This window comes from Lepus europaeus, chromosome 5, assembly GCF_033115175.1.
Source record: "Lepus europaeus isolate LE1 chromosome 5, mLepTim1.pri, whole genome shotgun sequence".
Classification (NCBI taxonomy): Eukaryota; Metazoa; Chordata; class Mammalia; order Lagomorpha; family Leporidae; genus Lepus; species Lepus europaeus.
The window spans coordinates 27,065,595-27,090,175 of NC_084831.1; the positions used below are offsets into that span (position 1 = coordinate 27,065,595).

The window sequence follows — 24,581 nt, forward strand, 5'->3', positions numbered from 1 at the left end:
GGCCCAGGCTCGCAAAGACAGCGAAAAAGACCACCCCGCCAGCGCAGGCCAGGCCAGAGCGCGCTCCAGGCGGCTGCGAGAGGCCCCCCCCTCCCCGCACCCATTGCCACAGGCTGCCGAGCGCCCCGAAGGCCGCGGCCGCTCAGGTGAGCAAGTCAGTAGCCTCTGTTGGAAGTAGTAGGTGAGCCGGAGCAGCAGAGCACGCCGGCTAGAGCCAGGCTGAGCAGGTGCACATGCAGGGATCGGCCGCAGTCACCATGATGAAGCAGTCAAGGTCATCCCAGGGGCTACAGTGGCCGACACCAAGGTCCCCAACACTGCTCTTCATCACTGACCTTGGAATGGGGGAGAGGAAGAGGCTGCTGGGGAGGCTAGCACCAGAGAAGCCCCCAACCCACCTCTTCCTGCCCCGCCCCCTCTTCTTCAGCCCTTGCTGGGAGGGGACCACAGAGGTAAGACTTCCTTGAGAGAGGGGCAGGAACTTGGCCTCCAGCTGCAGGTTGTGAACAGGAGGTGGACTCCAGACTTCCTGACTGTGAGCCCTGGGAAATGAGGAAGAGGCGGGCAGGAGTCTCCAGCCCTGGTGACCAGGGAGGGTGGGGTGGCGGTCACAGATGGAGGAGGGTTCAGCTGTGTAGGGGCACAGTCCTGTGCAGGCAGCCCGCTGGGAAACCATTCCTAGAAACAGCCCCAGGGCCCTTCCTAGTGCCACCCAGGCTGGGAGGGGCAGGGAGCAAAGCAGGAGTGGACAATGGCCGTGTGTTGCGGTCCCCAAGGTGCAACCCCGTGAACAGCCACCTGGGCCCTGCCCTGGCCGAGGCCCTCGCCTGCAGTTCCCTGGCAGGGCTGCGAAGGTTTCACCTCTCTCCAGCTTCCAGGCCTGTCTCCTCTTCACTCGCCTCTTTGTTGTAGCTAAATATTTGTTTGCTTTTAATTACTTTATTTATTTGACAGGCAGAGTTAGACAGTGAGAAAGAGAGACAGAGAGAAAGGTCTTCCTTCCGTTGGTTCACCCCCCAAATGGCCACTACGGCCGGAACTATGCCGATCCGAAGCCAGGAGCCAGGTGCTTCTCCTGGTCTCCCATGGCGTGCAGGGCCCAAACACTTGGGCCATCCTCCACTGCCTTCCCGGGCCACAGCAGAGAGCTGGACTGGAAGAGGAGCAACCAGGACTAGAACCGGCGCCACAGGCGGAGGATTAATCACGTGAGCCACGGCGCCGGCCCTGCTTTTAATTTCATCTTCCAGAAAGGCAGAGCTACAGAGAGGCTGGGAGAGAGAGAGAGAGACATCTTCCGTCCGCTGGTTCACTCCCCAAATGCCCACGCCAGCCAGGACTGGCCAAGGAGTCTGAACTCTACCTGGGTCTCCCACGTGGGTGGCAGGGGCCTGAGCACCTGGGCCACCATTCACTGCCTCCCAGGATGCATTAGCAGGGAGCCGGATCAAAACTGGCCGGGGGGTTGGGGGGTTCACGCTGGCGGGCTGACGTGAGCTGTGGGGGTCACAGGCGGTTGCTCCATCGCAGCACCGGCCCTATTCCTGCCCCTGCCGGCCACAGAGGAGCCCAGAGTCAGGGTGGAAACCTCCGGCAGCCAAACAAAAAGAGCACGGGCCTGGGAAGCCCACCCAGCTTCTAGATCCACGCTTTTTTTTTTTTTTTTTTTTTTTTTTTTTTGCTGTGTGGCCTTGGGCAAATTACTCAGCTTCACTGAGCCTGTCTCGGCGCTGTAAAATACCTACCTCACAGCGCTGTTGCGGGGATGACAAGGAAACATAAGTAAAACTCAGAGCCCCGTGGCTGACACTGGGGAGATGCTTCATAACTGATAGCTCCCTTCCCATTCCGGCAGTGCACAGACAAATGTGTACAGACCACACACACACACACACACACAGACGCCCCCAGCACACACAACACCACAAAAACATCTGGCCCAATTGCTACCCTCCCCCCAAGGGGGTGTATGCAGCTGGGGGGGGGGGCGCCAGCCTCCTGCTGTTAGTTTTCACACAGACGCACCCCTCGGGTGTCCACTTCCGAAATCTGCATTTGAGCCTTTCCGGCTCCAGTCCTTCCTGGAATCCTGAGTGGCTCTATAGCCCCCAGTGACCTCCCCACTCTGAACCTCACCCTATATTCCCACCAGATTGGTCCTCTGTTCCCTGCTGCTGTTCTGGCTGCTGGAGCTCTCTCTCAGGTCCTGGCTCTAAGAAGCAAATGCCTTACAAAAAAAAAAGAAGAAGAAGCTGAGAAGCTGAGACAGGAGCTGGCGTAGTAGACTAAGCCTCCGCCTGCAATGCCAGCATCCCACATGGGTGCCAGTTCAAGTCCCGGCTGCTCCTCTTCCAATCCAGCTCTCCACTTATGGCCTGGGAAAGCAGTGGAAGATGGCCCAAGTGTTTGGGCCCCTGTACCCACATGGGAGACCTGGAAGAAGCTCCTGGCTCCTGGCTTTAGATCGGCCCAGCTCTGGCCGTTGCAGCCATTTGGGGAGTGAACCAGCGGATAGAATCAATCTCTCTCTCTCTCTCTCTGTAACTCTACCTCTCAAATAAATAAATAAATAAAATCTTAAAAAGAAAAAAAAAAAAAAAGGCGGAGACAGCAGAATCCCCTCCCACGCCCACATCCCAGACCCATCAGTGGGCTGGGCCCAGGACACAACATGAATGGGCCCAACAGCTGGAGGGGCTGAGGATCCAGGGTACAAGAGGGCCCCGGGGAGAGGGACTGTCGTTACAGGGCAAGGGGGTCTTCAGCACCGGGGGGAGGAGAGGGATCAGGGAGGCCAGGCTGCTGAGCAGCATGGCTCTGAGCTGACCTGGGTGGGCGGCGCTCTTTTCTGCGGCCTGGCTTCTCCCGGGGCTGCTGGGGAGCCACGGCTGGGGCTCCAGGACTGTCAATCTTGTCAATCCCAACTCCCCACCACACACACACCAGGCGCCAGCCTGCTCCCGCGGTGCCCTGCTTTTCCTGCGGCTTGGCTGTGGTGTCTGGGGAGAGGAGTCCGCCAGTTGCTCACCGGCGCACAAAGCCTCAGTGCCCTCCAGGCAACGCCAGCTGTCAGCGCCTCTGCTCACAGTCCTGGCTGGAGACAGGCTGGCTATGGCATCCTGGGAGCAGTGAAGAGAGTGGCCAGGGTCCCGGGGGTGCCAAGCTCTACTTACATGGGCTTCACGCAGGGTCCACGCAGAGGGGCATTCTGGGAAGCAGAGCAGGTGTAATCATGCTAGACGGGCCACCCCAGGTGCCGTGCCTGCCCACTTCCAGCTTGGGCAGAAGGTGCAGGGACAGGCCTTAGCTCAAGTCCCAGGTCTGACCCAGGCACTGGCGCCTTCCAAGTCCATTTCCTCATCCCCAGAACAAATGGATATTTAATAATACCTGCTGCGTAGTGACCAATTCTTCCATGCCAGGCTATGAAACAGTCACTCTTACCCGTATTTGCAAATGAGCTAGGCAAGTGGCAGAAACCACTGCCTGTCAGCCAGCCATGAGCAAATCTCAGCTAGTCTATGTCCGGGCTGGGAATTCCATTCTCCTTGCTGGTGACTGGCCCACGGGCGGAAACGTGACATAATTCTGGCCAGTGAGATCTGAAGGCCATCCAAGGTCTCTAAAGAGCCCTTTCTTCCCTTGTGGATGTCAGGCACAAAGGTGCTGTCTGGAATCGCTGCAGCTGTTTTGCAGCTCTGAGGAGAATAGCAAATAAACTGACAGCAGCAGAGCAGAACGTTGAAAGAACACTGGTCCTTGACGTTGTCAGCGAGCAGCCAAATTAACTGACACCGCGGCCGTACTGTCTCAGGGCCTCTTCCAGGTGTGAGGCGTCCTTCCTGCTTGGAGCCCAGCCACGTGTCCCTGGGTTCTAGCCAGATAGCCACGTATCCCTGCTGTGGGCAGACTGCATCACTGCTCTAGACACGAGAAGAGCGGATCAGCTACGAGTGTCACGGAGTCTGCGTCAGATCCGGGGTACCCATTCCCTGCGGGCTCCCCAAAGCCAACCTTCCTACCCGCAGAGCAATTTGTAGGCTGGTGGCCGGAATGGTTGTAGAAATAAATGAACTCCATTTCTTCACAGTTTTCCCTCTTGGGAGGCACATTACTTCCCAAAAGGCCCCCAGGGGGCTAGGGTGAAGATGGTGCCCTGACATGTTGTCCACCATCCCTCAAAACCTACCACAAACACACGCCCTTCTCACCGCCAAAGGCCTCTGGGGCTCCCCCGGCTTCCGGTCCTGCCGTCCCACGGGCGTGGAGACCTCCCCACCTCCAAGGAGGAGGGGAAGGAATAACGGACTGGGTGATACACCTCCCCACCACAGGGGCTGGAACCACGACTCAGTGCCACCCTTGATAATTCCGCAAATCGAGGGTAGGAGCAGTGAGCCCCTCACTGGGCTTGGAAGGGCTCAGGCAGAAGCAGGTGCCTAAAGACTGCCATAGTCAATACATAAACCTCAAATGTGCATTAAAAACCTTGAAAACGTGCATGCCTTTTGAACTGGCTCCTTCACTGGTATGGAAAGGACGCACACAGGGGCCGGTGCCATGGCGCACTAGGTTAATCCTCCGCCTGCGGCGCCAGCATCCCATATGGGCGCCAGTTCTAGTGCCAGTTGCTCCTCTTCCAGTCCAGCTCTCTGCTGTGGCCCGGGAAGGCAGTGGAGGATGGCCCAAGTCCTTGGGCCCTGCACCCCATGGGAGACCAGGATAAGCACCTGGCTCCTGGCTTCGGATCGGTGTAGCTCCAGCCGTAGCGGCCATTTTGGGGGTTAACCAACGGAAGGATGACCTTTCTCTCTGTCTCTCTTTCTCACTGTCTAACTCTATCTGTCAAATAAAAAAAAAAAAAGAAAGAAAGAAAGGACGCACGCAAAGGTGACTCACTGTGAGGTTTACGACCGCAAAACCTTGCAGCAACCCAAATGTTCTCCCGGGGGCGGGGTACGAACACGTGGCAGGTCATCCTTACAGTGGAATTCCATGTAGCCATTCCCGCCAATGAGACAAACCAGACACCACATACATGGCAGAGTATTAGGCTTTAAAAGTGGATAATGAAGTGGGATATAATGGCCTCACCTTCCATAAAAAAATACCTATCTATAAAGGCACAGGAAAAAAGTTGAAATGTACAGTTATACCAAGGGATTCAAAGTGGTATTCGGGGTGCTTGTTTCACGTGACAAGAGGAATGTGAGTCTGTGTAACATGTACTCCACAAAGAACAGTAAAGTTCAAGTGTGCAGGGCCAGGTGCGACGAGATGTCTCTTTCCACACCGGTGGCCTTGGGCGTGTTTGTAACAAGGAGCAGACTCTCTGTCCCATGTTCCTGCTGTGAGGGTGGCACGGTGCGATCAGGCAGGGCCTCTACTCCCATGATTCCCTGAACGTACGCGGAGCCGCCGTCTTCTTCCTGCAGGGTCTGAGCGCCCGCTGGGGTTGGGCTAAGAGCCGGCAGGCATCCAGCAGCAGCAGGAGCCCCAGGCAGACGAGGGTCGGGATGCAGGTGCTCAGGGATTCTTCCAGAGACACCAAAGTGAAGATGGCCCCTGGGATAGAAAGTAAGGTCCCTAAGGCCTCCGGGGCGCCAGGATCGCCAGGAGCTCAGGGCCCTCCGGCCTGAGCTGACCCTCAGCAGCCTAGGCCCCCTAACCCCAGCGCGTGCGCACACACACACACACACACACCAGCCACACTCATCTCTGGCCTCCCAGAAAAAGCAGGAGCAGGAGTCAGGAGTCTCTTCAACTAATGTGGGCCCTCAGAAATAGAAACGACCCAAACAGGACAGGGGCCGAGGCAGGAAAGAGGGAGTCTGGGGAGCAAATTCTCCCTGATCCTCTCCTCTCCCAGTCCTCTACTTCCTGGAAGGAGGCCCAGGAGTTGGCGGTGGGGGTACAGGAAAGACCTGAAAATGAGGGAGGCTCCTGAGATGGGAAGCAAGCCTGGTGGGCGGCTGGTGGTGGTGGCACGGGCTGAGGGTGCGTGGCCTCTGTGGCAGCAGCTGGCCTTGTGCACCTGTGGGTAGAGCTGCTGGGAGGGGCCCCAGCTTCCCCACTCCCCATCTCCACCTGCCAGACACCTCAGTGGCTGCTCCAATCCTTCACCCCAGGAGTGGGTGTGTGGAGGGAGGAGTAGGAGCTCTGGGCGCACGGCCACATCCACTGGAAGGGATGAGGTAGAAGGTGTGTCAGACGCGGGCCTGTGTCACACGTGTGAAGCTGCAAAAGCACAGTCGTAGTCCGAAGGCCGTGGAAACTGCAGCGGGGCAGGAAGCACTCGGGAGACCCAGAGAAACAAGGCGGGTGGCAGGGGGAGGGAGAAAAGCCAGCTCTTTCCGTCATTCTTCCCCCAGGAGACCCCTGTGCCCAGGCCAGCTGGCCCCCTTACCCATCATGAGCAAGATCAGGAGCAAGTTACTGATGCCTTGCAGCAGCGGTGGGCCGGCGACCAGCAGCGCCCCAGCCAGCAGCTCCAGCCAGCCCACGGCGGTCTGGTAGCTCCTGGGATCTGGCTGGTAGCCAAACAACTTCAGCGGGCACACCTCGGCGAACCGCGTGAACAGGGCTTTCTAGGAGTGGCAGGAGATGCCCGTCAGCCACACACCCACCGCGGGGCACAGCCCAGAGGCTGCACGGCTGCACCTTCAGCTCCCCGCGACAAAGCAACGGCCCGGAGAGGAGAAGAGCCCTGGAACCAGGAAACAGCTCTGCGCTCTGTGCTCCCGCACTGTGCGCTCGCTTCCTCCCCGCCCTGTGGCTCACCCACACCCACCTAGGCCGGGGGTAGAGGGGAAGGGGGGAGGCCTGGCTTCCTGGCCAGGCTGGGTGAATGCCTGCGCAGGCTGACAGGTGGCCTCCAGGCTTCCCCGGCCCACTCTGGACTCTGAGCTGGGCCGGTGTCCCGTGTGGGTCCCGCTTCTTGGCCCTTTGCAGAGCCTTCAGCAAACAGGTTTACCTGCAGGTCAGGGCTGCCTGGACCCGGCTCACAAACCTCTCTCCGGCCCCCAAATGCGGGGAGCAGCTCCCTCCTCCTGCTCACTGGGTGCCTGTGGCCACCCAGGCCCACGGGAAGAAGAGGTTCCGCCCCCTGGCGCAGCGGAGAGCCCCAGGCCTCAGCGCCACGCCGCTCACCAGCTGCTGCGACACGGGGGCCGCGACGGGCGAGAGCTTGGCCGCCCCGGTGAGCACGAAGAAGCTGCCCAGCAGGATGCGGAGCGCAGCCAGCATGAGCGCCATGGCCGCGCTGGGCCTCCGGGACGCCGCGCTCCGTCGCCCGAGGGCCGGGCTCGCTGAGAACCCGCCCCCGGCTCGGCTCGTTTCCTCCCTGCAAGGCGCCCGGAAGGCCCGGGCCGCGGCCTCCTCCCCTCGCCCCGCAGGACCGAGGCGCCCACTGGCTGTGAGCGGCCCGACCCAGCCCCTGCGCCCATCAGCTGTCCCTACAGGTGCCGCCGGAGCCCCCGGGGGCCTCCGTGTCTGCATCTGTAAATGGGACAAGGCCTGACCAGTTCTGCCGAGGTTGTAGCTTAAGAGCTTAGAAAGTCATTTGTAAATTAACTTATCCGATTATTAGTAACAGATCAATAACCAGTCATTGTAAGTTGTCCTGTTCTGTCTTCGCCTGGAAGGTCTTTCCCCACTGATCCCTCTGGGATGAAATGAGAGTGTGAAAGGTGTTTGGAGATTCCGCCAGGGGTGAGCGCCCTTCCCCAGCCAGGCAGCTTCAGACCCACCTGCTCTTGCCCCGGGTTGGTGGGGATGGGCTGACCGCACCGGCCAGCTGTCTGGGCTTTGTTACTCGCCCCCCACCCCTTATTGTTTACATTTTTTAATGATTAAAAAGGCGCTTTCCTGACCCATGAAAAGCTGAACGAAATTCCTATGTCAATGTTCCTAAATAAAGTTGGGTTGTGGCAGCCACACTCGTTTGTGTGTGGGCTGAGTAGTTGCAACAGTGGCCAGTAAAGCCTCATGTACTTCCTGTCTGGCCCTGATTAGTGGGCCACCCTGGGCAAGGACCTCGGACTCCCCTGCTGCCGTGCCTCTGCTTAGCTGGCCCGAGACTGCGGTCCCACGTGCTTCCAGGTGGTGCTACCGCATCATCACCTGCGCTCTGCCACTCGCCCAGACTTAGCAAACACTAAATTCTCTATGGTGGGTTACAAAAGGTTTATGTAATCATGTACAAATGCACAACTACTAAACTCCTCCACAAGGGAAAAGGGAAAAGTTATTAAAACACTTATTTAATCACTGAAAGCACAAATCCACATTAGGAAATTATATTTTAGGATACTTATACAAAATCTAACGCAAAATTAGAGCCTTTGATGATAAGCAAATATACACGTTGCTATTCTTTGTCCTTCAGTAACTTTTCTATCCTTGGAATTAAAGACGTGACTGCAAGTCTCAGGGCCGGGCCAGAAACCAACAGATTTCTTTGTTTGGACTCAGTCAAAGCTGAAAAGGTAGTGTCAGATAAATATACAGTCGAAAAAGGTAACAAAAACTTCATTGCCTTTTCATGGAGTTCTGGGTAACTTGCCTTTGCATTTATCCAAAACTGAGTGAGAGGCAATGATTTAAACACTGACTGTAACCCTGAATCTGAAGATAGCCGTGTGAGTTTTTCTTCCTCCCCGTGGGTGAGATGATTGTTTTGGTGTTTCAGGAAAGGGTTCACGACCCACGAGTTTCCTGAACGAAGGTCTTCCGCTGCCGGGTAACAAGCTTCGAGCATCTGAGAAAGTCCTTGCAGGTGCTCAAAAATGATGCCTGGGATGCTCCCCGTGCTCGACTCTGATGAGTGCACGAACTCGGAGAACGAAGGGAACATGTCGTATTCATTCTCCTGTGCGCGCCTCAACCACGTTTTTAACTTTTTCTTGAACACATCGATTTTATTATACAAACTGAAGATAGTGGTCAGAGTCCCCTGGAGACTTAAATTCAATTCACTGATAAGTGAAAAGACATCTGCTAAGTAGGCCAGCTTTGCAACCCATTCCTCATCACGAAAATGCCTGGCTAAGTCTGAATGCTTTTGATTTAAAAATATGTCAACTTCATGCCGTAATTCAAATAACCTTGTTAAACTCCTCCCTCTCGACAGCCAGCGCACTTCGGCAGGAAGCGGTAAGTGCACGTGCTGAGACCCCGTCTCTTCACACAGAATTGTCAGCATGCGTGAATTCAGCGCGTTGCTCTTGACAAAGCTCAACATCTGAGCTGCCTGCAAGAGAGTTTTGTGTAAGCCTGGGGACAACTCTTCTGCAGCTAGACGTTCACGGTGAAGAAAGCAAGGCGTAAACGCCACTCTGTCCGAGGCGACTTCTCGAATCTTTGCCCTTAAAGCAGCACACCTGCCAGTCACGCTCGCAGCCGCGTCCACACAGAGACCAACGCAGTGTTTCCAGTTCAGAGCTTTGCTGCCGATGTAGGCATTTATGAGTTCAAACATCTCAAAACCAGTCATTTGAGAAGGCATTTCAAGGCAAAACAGTAACTCTTCTTTTATATCTTTACAATCATGATCAATGAAACGAATGTAGCACAGAAGGAGGGGGGCATCTGAGACCTCCGACGACTCGTCTACCTGGAGGGCAAACCACGGCGAGCCCCGGACCTTGGCGATCAGCTGGTCTTCAACGTCGGCAGACAGCTCGTCCATCCTGTGCCCGATGGCACTGTTAGTCAGAGGAATGGTCTTCATTTGGTCTCCAGCAGTTGAACCCAACACTTCCGAACACATTTCCACTAAATACGGTTTAATTAATTCTTCAGCAATGGACAATGGCTTCTTGCTGGCAGCAATTTGGAAAGCAATTAAGTAAGAAGCTTTCACCAGTGACTTTTCAACTAGTAAACATTTTTTAAAAGAACTGTTTTGACATTCCATTTCAAGAGACTTTTGTTCAAAAAAATCCACTGGTTTGTTTTCTAATTCTGAATGTTTTGTCTTCAAATGATGAGAAAGATTTGCGGGCTTCATGCTTTCACTGGGTAAGATCTCTCCACAAATGACACACTGAGGCCGTGGTGAACCTTCTTTGGATCCAGGACACATAATAAAACCCACTTTTAAATATTCTGCATCGTACTTCTGGAAAAAACCTATTCTTTTCTTCTTTGCAGGTGGAGAATCAAGTTCTGCTTCATTTTTCTCATTAGGCACAGGTAAATCTAAATGGAACATTTGAATCATGTTATTTTCAAAAACAAATGAACAATGTTCTTCATGGTTTTTCTTACACATTTAAAATTTACATTTTGTTAACAATTTATTTTCATCAGGATACAGAGACTAATTTCAACACAAACCAGAGTACTTCTAGAATGCCACTAAAAACAATTTCTCTTTTACCCAAAGCTAGGTAACTGACTTAAAAAAAAAGTAGGTTGTGATATATGTGTAAGTAATCCTAAGTATCCATAAGATGACCGGAATTAGGGCTGCAATCCACGGAACACCATCAAGTTAAAATAAATTATTATTTTTTAAAGAATAAATTATTTTACTTGCAAACAATTCAGAACAAAAATCAAATCTTGGAAAAAAGTCAGCATTTGGGGAATCTAGCTAAGGAGCATACTAGTGCTCACTGTGCTGTAGCTCCAACCTCTCTGAAAGGTGGAATTTTTCTAAATTAAATTGGGGAAAATATAAGCAGTAATTATTAATTTTAATTCCACGCACCAGGGATGGTCTGAAGAAATAGATCTTCCCGAACACTGCTGACTGGAGCATAAACTGATAGAACTTTTCACAAGGGCAATTTTGCAACAGGTACCAAAAGCCTTAAAAATCTATGATGGCTTTTGAATTTGTAATTCTACTGCTTGGGATTTATCCTGAAGACGTAATCAGACAAGTAGACAAAGATCCATTAACAGAGCTGAGCACAACACTGCCTACAATATTCAAAACCCTGGGCAGGCATGTGGCCGGGCAGGTGAGACATGCACATCCCACACCGGAGCACCCGGGTTTCAGTCCCGGTTCTGCTCCGATTCTAGCTTTCTGCTAATGTAGATGCTGGGAGGCAGCAGGTAAAGGCTCAAGCAGTTGGGTCCCTGCCTCCCATGTGGGCAACCCAGACTGAATTCCTGGCTTCCAGCTTCTGCTTGGTCCAGACCCAGCTGTTGCAAGCAAGCAAGCATTTCAGTGAGCCAGCAGATGGTAGCTCTCTGTCTCTTAAATAAACAAATAAAAATTAAAATATATATACAGGGTGTTGGTTATGCTACATATATTGGAATCTCTGTCCATTAAGAACCACAAGGCATATTTAAATGTATACTGATGTGGAATGATGTTTTCAATGCAATGTCAAATGACAAAGTCGTTACAACAGTATATAAAAACAATACAATATTTAATCTGCAAGTTCAAAGAAGTCTGAGTTCACATACCAACACAGATTCCACTCCCCTCCACATGTGAATGTGTAACATAAATTCGTGTACACAAAAGTATGTCTTAATGGGATTATAAGAGGGTAATTTCCTGAGGAAGGAAAACAGGTTTCTCCTTCATTCCCATAAAAAGAAAAGTCCCTACATAAAAAGCTTGACTATCTGTTGATAGACTAAGTGGTTAAAGACAGTATACTCTATGAAATAAATTACTGAAAACAAAAATAAAGAATGACTTAGGCAGAGCTGGCTATTCAAGTAACTGAAAATATAAGGGGAGGATTTAAAAGGAGTCAGCATGGATGGGGAATGCTTCACAACGTTTTCAACGATGAGCTCAAATGATTTTCCTGATCAACAGCACCTCAAGCACAGGAGGTGTATTTTTATTAACCTGCAATTGAACTCCGTGTTTAAAAAAACACAGAACCAACGTTAAGTCAGCAATACTTTTAACTGTAATCTGTATCACAGTTAGAATAGCTTGTCTACACATGTGAAAACTGGAAGTGCACAGGTCTAAGAAGTGCTGATCTACTCCACACATGCTTTGTGTGCATACGGATTCAACTTGGTAGTTATTAGAATTAGTAACAATAATTATAGAGGGATAAATTATGTATTTGAAGCCATGTGGTTGAAGAATTAATGTTTTCATATTCAAGAATTGTCAACTTATCCTTTCTTAAAAAAAAAAAAAAAAGTGAACCAGAAAACAGACTTTCCACATGGGACAGCACAGAGACACATACCTGCCTGACATTCCTTGTGCTGTGTGTGTGGCTTGCAGGAGGTGGCCTTGGTCTGTGTGACAGGCTTGCACAGTAAAGCTTTGTTCTTTAAGATCATGAGAGGCTGGGAAGACATGAGCTTCATGGTATCTGCTAGTGTACTTTCCTGGTGAAAAACAAATTCAGACACCAAACATATTTTTAGTACTTTATCACTGACCATAATTGCTATTAATTGAAAAGTAATATGTATCAAGAGAAATATAATTCCTTTGAAAGAGTGGGTGCAATAAAAAAGCCATTTTGGAAAACAGACACTAATTGTTAATTCTCCTAATCAGCATCAGTTCCATTTATTGATTTAAAAAAAATTCTGCAGGTCTGGTGCTGTGGTGCAGTGCGGTAAGCTGCCACCTGAGACACCAGCCTCCCTTATTCAAGTCTAGATTTTAATCTCAGCTGCTCCACTTCCAATCTAGCTCCTCACTAATGCACCTGGGAGGGCACCTGATGATGGTTTGAGTGCTTAGGTCCCTACCACCCACATGGGAGACATGGATGCAGTTCCTGACTCTTGGTTTCAGCCTGGCCAAGCCCTGACTATGGTGGCCATTCAGGGAATAAACCAGTGGATGGAAGATCAATATCTCTTTCTAACTCTACCTTTCAAATAAATAATGTTTGGTTGTTTGTTTTTATAGAAGGTAATTTCTTAAAAACACGATGGGAGGTGGTGGCCTGTGTCAGAGCAGAGCAGGTTAAGCCACCACCAGCATCCTAGGTCTGAGTGCTGAGTCTTCGATACTCTGCTTCCAGGGGAGCTTCCTGATGCTGTGAAGGCAGCAGGTGGCCCGAGTGCTTAGGCCCCTGCCACCCACGTGAGGGACTGGATGAAGTTCTCTTTTTTTTTTTTTTTTTTTTTTAAGATGTATGTATTTGAAAGTCGGAGTTACACAGAGAAAAGCAGAGGCAGAGAGAGAGAGAGAGAGGTCTTTCATCCACTAGTTCACTCCCCAAATGGCCGCAACCGCTGGAGCCATGCCGAGCTGAAGCTGGGAGCTAGGAGCTTCTTCAGGGTCTCCCATGTGGGTTCAGAAGCCCAAGGACTTGAACCATCTTACTGCTTTCGCAGGCCACAGTAGAGAGCTGGATCAGAAGTGGAGCAGCCAGGACTTGAATCAGCACCCATATGGGATGCCAGCACTGTAGGTGGTAGCTTTACCAGCTACACCACAATGCCAGCCCCCAAAATGTTTTAATTTTTAAAATTTATTTATTTATCTGAAAGGCATATTTATGGGGGAGAAGAGTAGAGAAAGAGAAAGAAAACTTTCATCTAACAGTTCACTCTCCAAATGGCTGCAACAGCCAAGGCTGAGCCAGGCCAAAGCCAGGAGCTAGAACTCCATCTAGATCTCCCAGATGGGTGGCAAGGACCCAAGCACTGGTCTGTCTTCCACTAATTTCTTAGGGTGCAATAGCAGAGAGCTGGATTAGAAGTAGAGCAGCCAGGACTTAACTGGTGCTCATACAGGATGCCAGCACTGCAATTGGCAGTTTAACCCACTATGCCACAACACTGGCTCTAGGAAAAAAAAATTCTTTAAAGTATATTTTTTTAAAAAATGTGAAATATACACATGAGTATTCAAAAAATCATGAAAAATGCAAATTATTAAAAAACTATGTATAGGCCGGCGCCGCGGCTCACTAGGCTAATCCTCCGCCTGCGGTGCCAGCACCCCAGGTTCTAGTCCTGGTTGGGGCGCTGGATTCTGTCCCGGTTGCCCCTCTTCCAGTCCAGCTCTCTGCTGTGGACCGGGAAGGCAGTGGAGGATGGCCCAAGTGCTTGGGCCCTGCACCCACATGGGAGACCAGGAGGAAACACCTGGCTCCTGGCTTCAGATCAGCACAGTATGCCGGCCGCAACGCGCCAGCCGTAGTGGCCACTTGGGGGGTGAACCAACGGAAAAAGGAAGACCTTTCTCTCTGTCTCTCTCTCTCTCTCTGTGTAACTCTGCCTGTCAAAAAAAAAAAAAAACCTATGTATGGATTTCAAAATTTTTTGCACCAAAACAAACTTGTCTTTTTAATTCCATTTTCCACGAAGTTTGTGAAGTACCTTGTATGAATAAGTACAGGTTGTGTGTGTGTGTTTAAAGCACAAATGGTAGTATCCTACATAGTTTTATATTGTTTGGCTACATCAAAATGCGTAACATTTAGACAGGGCCGGCACTGTGGCACAGCAGGTAAAGCTGCTGCCTGCAGTGCCGGCATCCCATATAGGCACCAGTTTGAGTCCCGGCTGCTCCAATTCCAATCCAGTTCTCTGTTATGGCCTGGGAAAGCAGTACAAGATGGCCCAAGTCCTTGGGCCCCTGCACGTGCATGGGAGACCTGGAAGAAACTCCTGGCTCCAGGGATTGAAGACCTCTCTCTCTCTCTCTCTCTCTGCCTCTGCTTCTCTGTGTAACTCTGACTTTCAAATAAATAAATAAATCTTTAAAAAAAATGTATAAACAAAGGTCTTTATGAAACAAAGCTAAAGGATAAACAACAGAGAGACAGAATGTGTTTAAAGCATGTTTATTCAATCAGTAAATATTTACTGAACGGTTACTCCAAGACAGGCACTGTTCTAAGCCATGAGGAGGCAGCAGAAAATAAGACAGAGTCCTGTACATTCTACAGGGAGACACAGAAGTGAAACAAACCTATCACGTATAATTCTAGGTGGTGGGAAGAGTGACGAAGAAACATGAAGGGGGCCAGCACCGTGGCTTAACAGGCTAATCCTCCGCCTTGCGGTGCCGGCACACCAGGTTCTAGTCCCGGTTGGGGCGCCGGATTCTATCCCGGTTGCCCCTCTTCCAGGCCAGCTCTCTGCTATGGACCAGGAAGGCAGTGGAGAATGGCCCAGGTCCTTGGGCCCTGCACCCGCATGGGAGACCAGAAGCACTTGGCTCCTGGCTTCGGATCAGCGAGATGCACCGGCCGCAGCGGCCATTGGAGGGTGAACCAACGGCAAAAAGGAAGACCTTTTTCTCTGTCTCTCACTATCCACTCTGCCTGTCAAAAAAAAAAAAAAAAAAAGAAAAAGAAAAAAGAAAAAAAAGAAAGAAACATGAAGGGAATGGAGGGCGACGATGTGGAGGAAACATCCAAGCAGGGATCTTCTGCACGAGTCAAAAGACCAAGCAGAGCAGAGGTCTGGGCTCAGAAGAGCTTAGGCAAGGAACTGCAGGTGCAGAAGCCGGAAGTGTGAGAACGGCTGCCCTGCTTTAGGAGCATCAACGAAACAGGGCTGGAACAGAGTAAGCAGAGGAAACTAGAAACTCGGAGAGGCTACAGAAGCCAAACTAAGGACTCAGGGGTTCTTAGTGACCATCAACAATAAATCAGAATTGCATTTTAAATGTAATAGGACACCATTGGCAGTTCTATATATTTATTAATTTGAGAGGCAGAGAGACAGGGCAAGCTTCCACCTGCTGGTTCACTCCCCAAGTGCCCTTAGCTGACAAGGATCGGGTTGAGGCCCAAGCCAGGAGTCGGGAGCTCAATCCAGGTCTCCAGGGCCTCCCAGGGCCTGCATTAGCAGGAGCCTGCAGTCATGACCACAGGGAGGCATCAAACCCAGGCATTCCAATATGAGACTAAGGCATCTGAACTGCTAGGCCAATACCTGCTCCTGGAGGTTATAGCTAAATTTACTTGTAAAGTTATTAATAGATGCACTCAGTAAAAAATTCAAATGGTATAAAAGTGTCTATGTACATGACTGCCATCTATCCAGACTCAACTCTGAAGCCAGGAGCCAGGTGCTTCCTCTTGCCTCCCATGTGGGTGCAGGGGCCCAAATACTTGGGCCATCCTCCTGGATGGGCCACAGCAGAGAGCTGGACTGGAAGAGGGGCAGCCAAGACTAGAACTTGGTGCCCATATGGGATGCCGGCGCCACAGGTGGAGGATTGACCAAGTGAGCCACAGCACTGGCCCCCAGACTCAACTCTGAATACAATCATTGTTCCCAGTTTCTTATGTATCCTTCTATAGATGGATTATGTAATAACATAAGTTGCTTCTGACTACAAATGGTAACATTAACAAGACTTGGCACCTTGCTCTTGTCACTTGGCAAATCAACTTGGAGGTATATTTACATAACTTCGTGAAAAGCTGCCTAGTAACAGCTTCATGGTGTTCCATTCTTGAATGCATGTACTCAAGTAACATTATAAATCTTTTGCTATTCTAAACAATGCAACAGTGACTGTCCTTACATAAAAATTAATTCCATATATATACATATCTAATTCCATATATATGTATACACACACACACACACACATACAGCAGAAGTGGGAAGTATCCAACCCGTGGGCTGTATAAAGGTCCCTAAATCATCCGGTCTAGCCCTGCCCAGGCAACTGTAGGAGGGATGCCAATTTAATAAACCTATACTAGACTAATTTCTAAGTTGATAATTTTGCAGGGCCCACAAAGGGTGTTATAAATATCCAAATGGCCCTTGCCAGAAAAGAGGCTCCCCAACCCTGATCTAGAGAATACAGGCTAAGTGCTGCCGATGGATCGGTGGCACTGCCGGAGAGCTTCCCACAGATGTATCAAACTACACGACCATGAGCAACATATGGGAACTGTTTTCCAACATCCTCGTCACAGAGTAGTACATTCTGCTATTTTTCAGTGAAAAATTACCCTATTGTAGTGTTGTTAGGCATATTTCCTGTTATTATTATTAATGTTTCATCTTCTGTGAGTCATCTATTCAGATCCTTTGCCTTGCTTTCCTTTAAAAAAAAAAAACTAAATCCATGCATATTTTTAAATGGGTCATGTGACATAAAATTCAAAGATTCAAATGGTAAACAATAAAAAGAAATCTTTTCCCTCCTGAAATTCTCCCCCAGTCATTCCATTCTCCTCTGAGGCAACCATTATTACCTATTTAGTGGTTGCCTTCCAGGGATGCTCTAGACATTTGTGCTAGCGTGTGCAAGCATGTCTTCTGTGCTCAAAGCCCAGCAGCAGTATGCTACACAGTCTTACGTCTTCCTTTTTCCACTTAGGATCTATGAGATTGCTTTATGTATAAACAGAGCTGCCCAATTCACAATAGTGAAGGCAAGGAATCAACCTAAATGCCAATCAACAGAAGACTGGATAAAGAAATTATGGGATATGTACTCTAGAGAATACTACACAGCAATAAAAAAAAAATGAAATCCAGTTATTTGCAACAAAATGGAGGAATCTGGAAAACATCATGCTGAGTGAAATAAGCCAGTCCCAAAGGGACAAATATCATATGTTCTCCCTGATCTGTGACAACTAACTGATCGCATAAAAGGAAGCCTGTTGAAGTGAAACAGACACTATGAGAAACAATGACTTGATCAGCCTTTGTCCTGTCGAGGAACAGCTTACTATTTTATTCTTTTTAGTATTTTCTTTTTCTACTTAATACCATTGGTTGAATTCTTTAACACACTTAGGAGTTTAAATCCAACTGAAAATTGATCCCTGTTATTTAAAAATAAGAGTGGGAATAAGAGAGGGAGGAGATGTACAGTTCGGCACATGCTCACTCGGACTTACCCAAGGGTAAAGCTAGAAATGTGCCATGGGACTCCAAATCCCATTAAGTTGGTAGGTACCAAGGCCATCTTACTAGATAAAATGATTAGTTTAAGTTCATAATTGATCATGAAGATAGAATTAAGTGTCAAAGGGATCACATAAATAAGACCAGTGTCTGCTAATAATAACTGATAGAATTAAAAAGGAGAGAACAATTCAACATGGGAAGTCAGACACACAGCAGACTCAAAGAATGGCAAATGCCCTAAACAGCACTCTGGCCTCAGAATCAGCCCTTAAGGCATTCAGATCTGGCTAAAAAGCCCATGAGAGTTTCACAGGCATGGAAAGCCAAGACATTGTGGCAAAAAATGACCTAAATGAAAGATCTCTGTGAGTGAGATCTCAGTGGAAAGAACAGGCCATCAAAGAAGGAGGTACCTTTCTCTGAAGGGAGGAGAGAACTTCCACTTTGATTATGGCCTTGTCTAAATAAGATTGGAGTTTGTGAACTCAAGAGGTTTCCATAGCCTTGGCAGCTCATGACAAGAACCTTGGATGAATACTGACATCAAAAATAAGAGTGTCAATTATTGTTTTTTTTTTTTTTAAATCTTTGTGTGTGTGTGTGTGTGTGACAGGCAGAGTTAGACAGTGAGAGAGAGAGACACAGAGAAAGGTCTTCCTTTTTCCGTCGGTTCACCCGCCAAGTGGCCGCTACGGCTGGCTTGTTAAGGCCAGTGCACTGCGCCGATCCGAAGCCAGGAGCCAGGTGCTTCCTCCTGGTCTCCCATGTGGGTGCAGGGCCCAAGCACCTGGGCCATCCTCCACTGCACTCCTGGGCCACAACAGAGAGCTGTACTGGAAGAGGAGCAACCGGGACAGAATCCAGCGCCCCAACCGGGACTGTGCCGGTGCCACAGGTGGAGGATTAGCCTAGTGAGCTGCAGCGCCAGCCAAGAGTGTCAATTGTTAAATCAACAACAGGAGTCACTGTGTACTTACTCCCCATGTAGGATCTCTATCCTTAATGTATTGTGAGAATCAATGGTAAAAATAGTCTTCAAATAGTACAAATACTTTGTGTGTCTGTGTGGGTTCAAACTGTTGAAATCTTTCCTTAGTATATACTAAGTTGATCTTCTGTATATAAAGATAATTAAAAATGAATCTTAATGAATAATGGGATGAGAGAGGGAATAGGAGATGGGATGGTTTGCGGGTGGGAGGGTGGTTATGGGGGGAAAAGCCACTATAATCCAAAAGTTGTACTTTCAAAATTTATATTTATTAAAAAAAAAGTTTCCTAAATAAAGAAAACATGCTGCCACATCCTTTTTAACAACTGCATGGTATTCTACTGTATGGATATAGCATAAATTAACTGCAGCCAGGCCACGTAAGCAGGTATGGAACCAGAAAAGAGCGCCTGTCAGGCTCTGCTCACACAGGGCTCTTTTTCCTAATTCATGTAAAAACTCAGAGTGAACTCCCTGTGCTTTGACTACTGATGAAACAATTAGGTCTGTTTGTAAGCTTCTGCTACTACAAACAATGCTGCAGTGAATCTCCTTGCATATATTTCATTTCATAAATGTGCAAAATGTATCTGAAAAGGAAATACCTAAACATAGAATTCCCAGGTAAATAGTGTCTACATTTAAAAAGTTTAACAGGTTCTAAATTGCCCTCTGTGCTATTTCACTCACTTACACTCCTACTGCTAATATGGAAGAGGCCGTAAAGTGCTGTCCATCATCTCTGTCTTTGCCAATCTGACCAAACTATTGCGGTACCCAACATTTCTTTAATTCTGAAGTTAAACATCTTTGCACTAGTTTAAGAACTACTTTCCAGTCTAGGCCTGTAGACTGTTGGTTCATACTTACACTCATTTTCCTATGGAGTAGTGAGTCTACTGATTCACAGAAGCTCTTCCTGTATTTTTTAAAATACTAGGTTTTTTTTCAACAGGAAAACTATTTTGTTCACTTTGTCATTTGTCTTTGAAATCAGTTGAACTTCTCTATTGACTCCTTCATAGCTTTAGGGTTTTGCGACATATTTAGAAATACTTCCCTCACTTCCATATTATTAAATATTTTTCCTGGTACTTTTATTATTTCCTACATTTGGTCTGAATTGTGAGGTAGAAACTCAACTGCATTTTCTTCCATATGTCTACTTAGTTCTCACAGGATTATTTGCAGAATAATCCATTTTTGTCCTACTGATCTGAAAGGCTACCCTTATCATTGCTAGATTTCTATATACACATATTTGGGACCACTTTATTTTCTATTGAGTCACAGTCTATTCCTGCACCAGCATCAGTTATTTTAACTACACAGCTTTATAATAGCTGTAGTTTTCCTATAACTTTAGGATGTGAAAACTAGCTCCTCCCTGCCTGTATTCTTCTTTTTCAGAATTTCACTGAAAATTTCTGAGCTGAGAAGCGACATGACCCAATGTGTGTTTTTAGAAGAGTATCCTGGGGTGACATTTGGCACAGTGCTTAAGACACTGCTTGATACCGAGATCCCGTATCGGAGAGCTTGTGTACACAGCCCAGCTCTGCTTCCTAGTTCAGCTTCCTGCTAGCGTGCACCTTGGGAGGCAATAGGTGGCTCAAGTACCTGGGTCTCTGCCACCCAGAGACCTGGATTAAGTTTGACCTAGCCCTGGCTCTTGCAGGCATTTGGGGAGTTGGGGAGTGAACCAGTAGGTGGGTCAAGTGGGTGATCTTTATTTCTGTCTTCAATAAAATAAATTAATTTTTTTAATTAACAAAATAAAAGATCATTCTACAACAGCATGGAGAAAAAGCTACAAAGGGCAAGAAAGGATGCAGGAGAGGCAGGAGGTTAGTGCAGTAAGCCAGCAGAGAGAGGCCGGCAGTGTGACTCAGGAGGCAGCAATGAGAGGCCAGAAGGAGGGGTGCTGGAGCGCGAGCTAAGACAGGAACCCCTGTGGTCCTGGTGCACACGTACTGTCTGAGATGGCTATAATCCATCTAAGTGTACATTTCAAGTAAGTGGATACATAAATATGGAGCTCAAAGATCAGCACAAGAAAAATAAAGACAAGTAGCCAGCACTGTGGCGTAGCAAGTAAAAGCCACCGCCTGCAGTGCCAGCATCCCATATGGGCACCGGTTCAAGTCCCGGCTGCTCCACTTCTGATCCAGCTCTCTGCTGTGGCCTGGGAAAGCAGTAGAAGATGGCCCAAGGCCTGGGGCCCCTGCAGCCTTGTGGGAGACCTGGAAGAAGGTCCTGGCTCCTGGCTTGGGATTGGCACAGTTCCGGCCATTGCGGCCAACTGGAGAGTGAACCAGAAGATGGAAGACCTCTCTCTCTCTCTCTGCCTCTCCTTCTCTCCCTGTGTAACTCTGATCTTCAAATAAATAAACAAATCTTAAAAAAAAAAAAGGAAGAAGAAGAAAAAGACACGAGGCAGCCAACTGAAATGTAGGCAACCTATGAAGTGTCAACATGGCTAGGTATTTGGAAAAACAGTACTAAATATTTCCACAAGTGTCTCTGTAGAAAGGTAACAAGCCGGTCTGAAAGCACACACAGCAGACTCTCACGAGTGCTTGCTTCTGGAGATGTGAAAAGGGGATGCGTGGTCATGATTATGTTTTTTTAACCGAGAAAGGAAATGTGCAGAGGGCAGGGGTGGATATTGTGAGCAAATGACCCAAATCTAACAAAGTTCATTCTGGGTGATGCGAGCACAGAGCAAGGGTCGGCAAACAGTGCTCCCCAGGCCAAGCCCAGCCCACCTCCTGGATCTGTAAGAGAACTGGAGCACACCACACTCCCTATCGTGCTGTCTGGAACTTAAATGGCAGTCCCAGTCCCAACAGAGGCCGTGCAGCCTCAGGTGTAACATAAGTAAATACTATCTAGGCCTTAATGAAACAGTTTGATGATTTTTGCAGTAATTTTCTTTTGTGTACCTTTCTCTATTTTCACCTTTACACTTTTTTTTAAAGATAGATTTATTTATTTGAAGGTCAGAGTTACACAGAGAGAGAGGTCTTCCACCAAATGGTTCACTCCCCAATTGGCTGCAACGGCCGGAGCTGCGCCAATCCGAAGCCAGAAGCCAGGACCTTGTTCCAGGTCTCCCACAAGGCTGCAGGGGCCCCAGGCCTTGGGCCATCTTCTACTGCTCTTGCAGGCCATAGCAGAAAGCTGGATTGAAAGTGGAGCAGCCGGGTCTCAAACCAGCACCCATATGGGATGCCGGTGCTTCAGGCCAGGGCGTTAACCTGCTGTGCCACAGCGCTGGCCTCACCTTTACATTTAAAACCATTTGGGCCTACACTGTGGCACAACGGGTTAAGCTGCCTGTGATGCTGGCATCCCACATAAGCTATGGTTCGAGTCCCAGCTGCTCCACTTCCAATCCAGCTCCTTGCCAATGCCCCTGGGAAGGTAGCAGACAATGGCTTAAATGCTTGGGCTCCTGCCCCTATGTGGGAGACCTGGATGGAGTTCCAAGCTCCTGATTTTGGCCTAGCTCAGCCCTGGCCAATGCAGCCATTTGCAGAGTGAACCAGCAGATGGTAAAACTCCCTCTCTATCTCCGTCTCTCCCTCTTTCTGTACTGCACCGTTCAAATAAAATAAAAACAGATCTGAAAAAAAACAACCATTTAAGCAACCTGACAGAGATTGATAATAAAGTCCTCAGAGAAACAAAGCAAAGATTCTAAAACTGTCAGTTTTTTCATATCTTAAGAGTACTACATTATTTATTATAATACTTTTTATAGACTAAACTGAAAATATTAATCAGAGCTATTCTGTAACACAGTTTAAATGACTAGTGAATTATAGAAATACTCCACATGGGGAAACCATATATAGGGCAGTCACATTAAATATGAGTTATGTGTCCCTGAAAAACCTGAATAATTCAACACTAGCCTAATTCAAGACTAATTGTCCCACACATATGAAGCAGAGGAGGGATTCATTCTCACAATTCACAAATACACGACCAATATAGAATGTTTTTCTAATTATATAACACATTAATATCTTAATTATATAATTAAGTAGTTATCATAATTGTTCATTATATGATAATTAATTAATGATATGACTTCGTAATTTAAGGTGTAATGCCTAACATACGCATAAATAAAAGGTTAATTTAATGACATTTCATTAACTATGTGGTATACCGTCTGAAAAGAATTAAGTAGAAACCACCTTCCAACAGCACAAATAATGGGGGTTACAGGCACTGTCAGGACAAGGTATCTTTCCATATAATGATAAAAGCTGGTCTGATTCCTTCAAATCTGCTAAGGAATGAATCTAACGTGCACTGAAATTTTTTTCTCTGCTTTTTTTTTCTTTTACTCTATACTCTAAGCACAAACACATTTCCCATCTCTGCCTTGCCACCATGTCTGCATCATCTTTTTCAAAACCAGTCGCTGCCGCTGAAAGGCAGCCCAAAGCCTGTACCTGCAGCTTCACCGTGAGTCCTGCTGAAGACCCAGGATAACTGCTGGGGCGCCTTTCCTGCTGCTTCTTCCTAATGCAAGCACGTGTCCCTTGTTAACCCATGGAACTCACATCGATTCTGTGCGACTACTCGACCTTCTGTGCTACTCTCACACACTTATTAGCGAGTTCTTTAAGGTAAAGCTCAAAGTTTCTGACAACTTCATAGCTTGCTTGCTCACCTTCACATTCTTAAACCTTCAATGGGCTTGAAAACCAGGGAGCCAGCACTGACTTATAGCAAACCTTCCGCCTGTCTCTTCTTCTCTAACTGTCGAAAAAACATCATGCCTTGGCACATGTGATAGCTGGCACTTAGGGGCCTGTATGGCAGTACTGATTTCACAGCTATGCTGCCAGGACTTTTCCCATTTATTCCATTATCTTCGCCTGGTTATAAGATAATACTGTGAACCAAGGCAGGGGGATACCAACTCGCATGTTGCTTTTGATTTTTTGAGTGTTAGGGATAGATTCTCCTGAATTAACAGCATGAGATTTCATAGCAGGGGTTGGTCATCTTCAGAGACTTTCTATCATATCTAGTTTCTGTTTCAAAATTACCAAATTTGGGCACCACAACTAAAAAATCATTTGAATGACACTGTTACACAGCATTTAAAAAAAAAAAGTGTTTAATTTTATCTAGAGCAAATGTTAAGACAGCAGCACAAGCATCAGCAAAACAAGAACCAAAGATCTGACACAGAGTCATGATGCTGGAAAAGGGTGATGCGAAGTGGTTTTCCTGCTACGGTGACACACAAGGCAACAATGACATAATTTATAATCCCTTTAGACTGATAGATCGGAAATTACACACTTCTTGAAAAATCCAGTTCCAGGAAGTTTCATTATATTCAAATTTGGGACATCAAGTAACAGTTTAAATATTCTTCCACTTCGCAGTATTTTAAGCTTCGTATAATTCATAGTTTGACACATAATTGTATCAAACAAACTACATTAATTTTCAAAAGACTTTCCAGTCTAAAATACTTAAATATGATAACAGAATTAGCAGAGTTATTAACAAAATGATAGAACACAAGTATAAAATAAATCAGGTATGAATGCTATACCTAAAGTAAAAATAAACCCACATGGCAACATCAGAAAAAACATTAACAAAAAAACTTACATCTTCTATGGCCTTTGCTGCCTCTTTAGTAGCTGCATCTGTTAGGAATGAAAACATACACCATGACCCCCAGAATACACAGACATGAACAGCGAACCAAGGCGCTGCCTTCCTCTCAGCAAGGTGGGCTACAGACGAGGCC

At 47.9% G+C, this 24,581-nt stretch overlaps 2 protein-coding genes across 5 annotated transcripts in view; both read right to left on the bottom strand.

The window, feature by feature from the left end:
- Positions 1 to 5,045: 5,045 nt before the first annotated feature.
- TMEM35B (transmembrane protein 35B) lies at positions 5,046 to 7,260 on the bottom strand. Its single transcript, XM_062193252.1, has 3 exons — positions 7,150 to 7,260; positions 6,407 to 6,587; positions 5,046 to 5,565 (listed from the first exon to the last, which is right to left on the bottom strand). Exons 1-3 carry the CDS (start codon positions 7,252 to 7,254, stop codon positions 5,384 to 5,386), a joined length of 468 nt encoding a protein of 155 aa, XP_062049236.1. The 5' UTR covers positions 7,255 to 7,260; the 3' UTR covers positions 5,046 to 5,383.
- Positions 7,261 to 8,236: 976 nt separating this feature from the next.
- The window catches only part of ZMYM6 (zinc finger MYM-type containing 6), a 45,360-nt gene continuing 29,015 nt past the window's right edge, over positions 8,237 to 24,581 (bottom strand). For all 4 annotated transcript variants that reach the window (XM_062190925.1, XM_062190926.1, XM_062190927.1 and 1 more), the window contains exons 14-16: positions 24,440 to 24,477; positions 12,186 to 12,330; positions 8,237 to 10,200 (exon numbers count right to left, since the gene is read on the bottom strand). In XM_062190925.1, coding sequence (XP_062046909.1) covers positions 8,369 to 10,200; positions 12,186 to 12,330; positions 24,440 to 24,477 — 2,015 coding nt within the window. In that variant the 3' untranslated portion in view covers positions 8,237 to 8,368. The remainder of the gene's footprint in view (positions 10,201 to 12,185; positions 12,331 to 24,439; positions 24,478 to 24,581) is intronic.

Coding starts and splice junctions, on each gene's coding strand:
- TMEM35B (XM_062193252.1), bottom strand. CDS start 7,254: ATGGCGCTCATGCTGGCTGCGCTCCGCATCCTGCTGGGCAGCTTCTTC. Junction 6,588..7,149: donor CCCCCGTGTCGCAGCAGCTG/GTGAGCGGCGTG, acceptor TGCCACTCCTAG/AAAGCCCTGTTCACGCGGTT. Junction 5,566..6,406: donor CCTGATCTTGCTCATGATGG/GTAAGGGGGCCA, acceptor TTTCTATCCCAG/GGGCCATCTTCACTTTGGTG.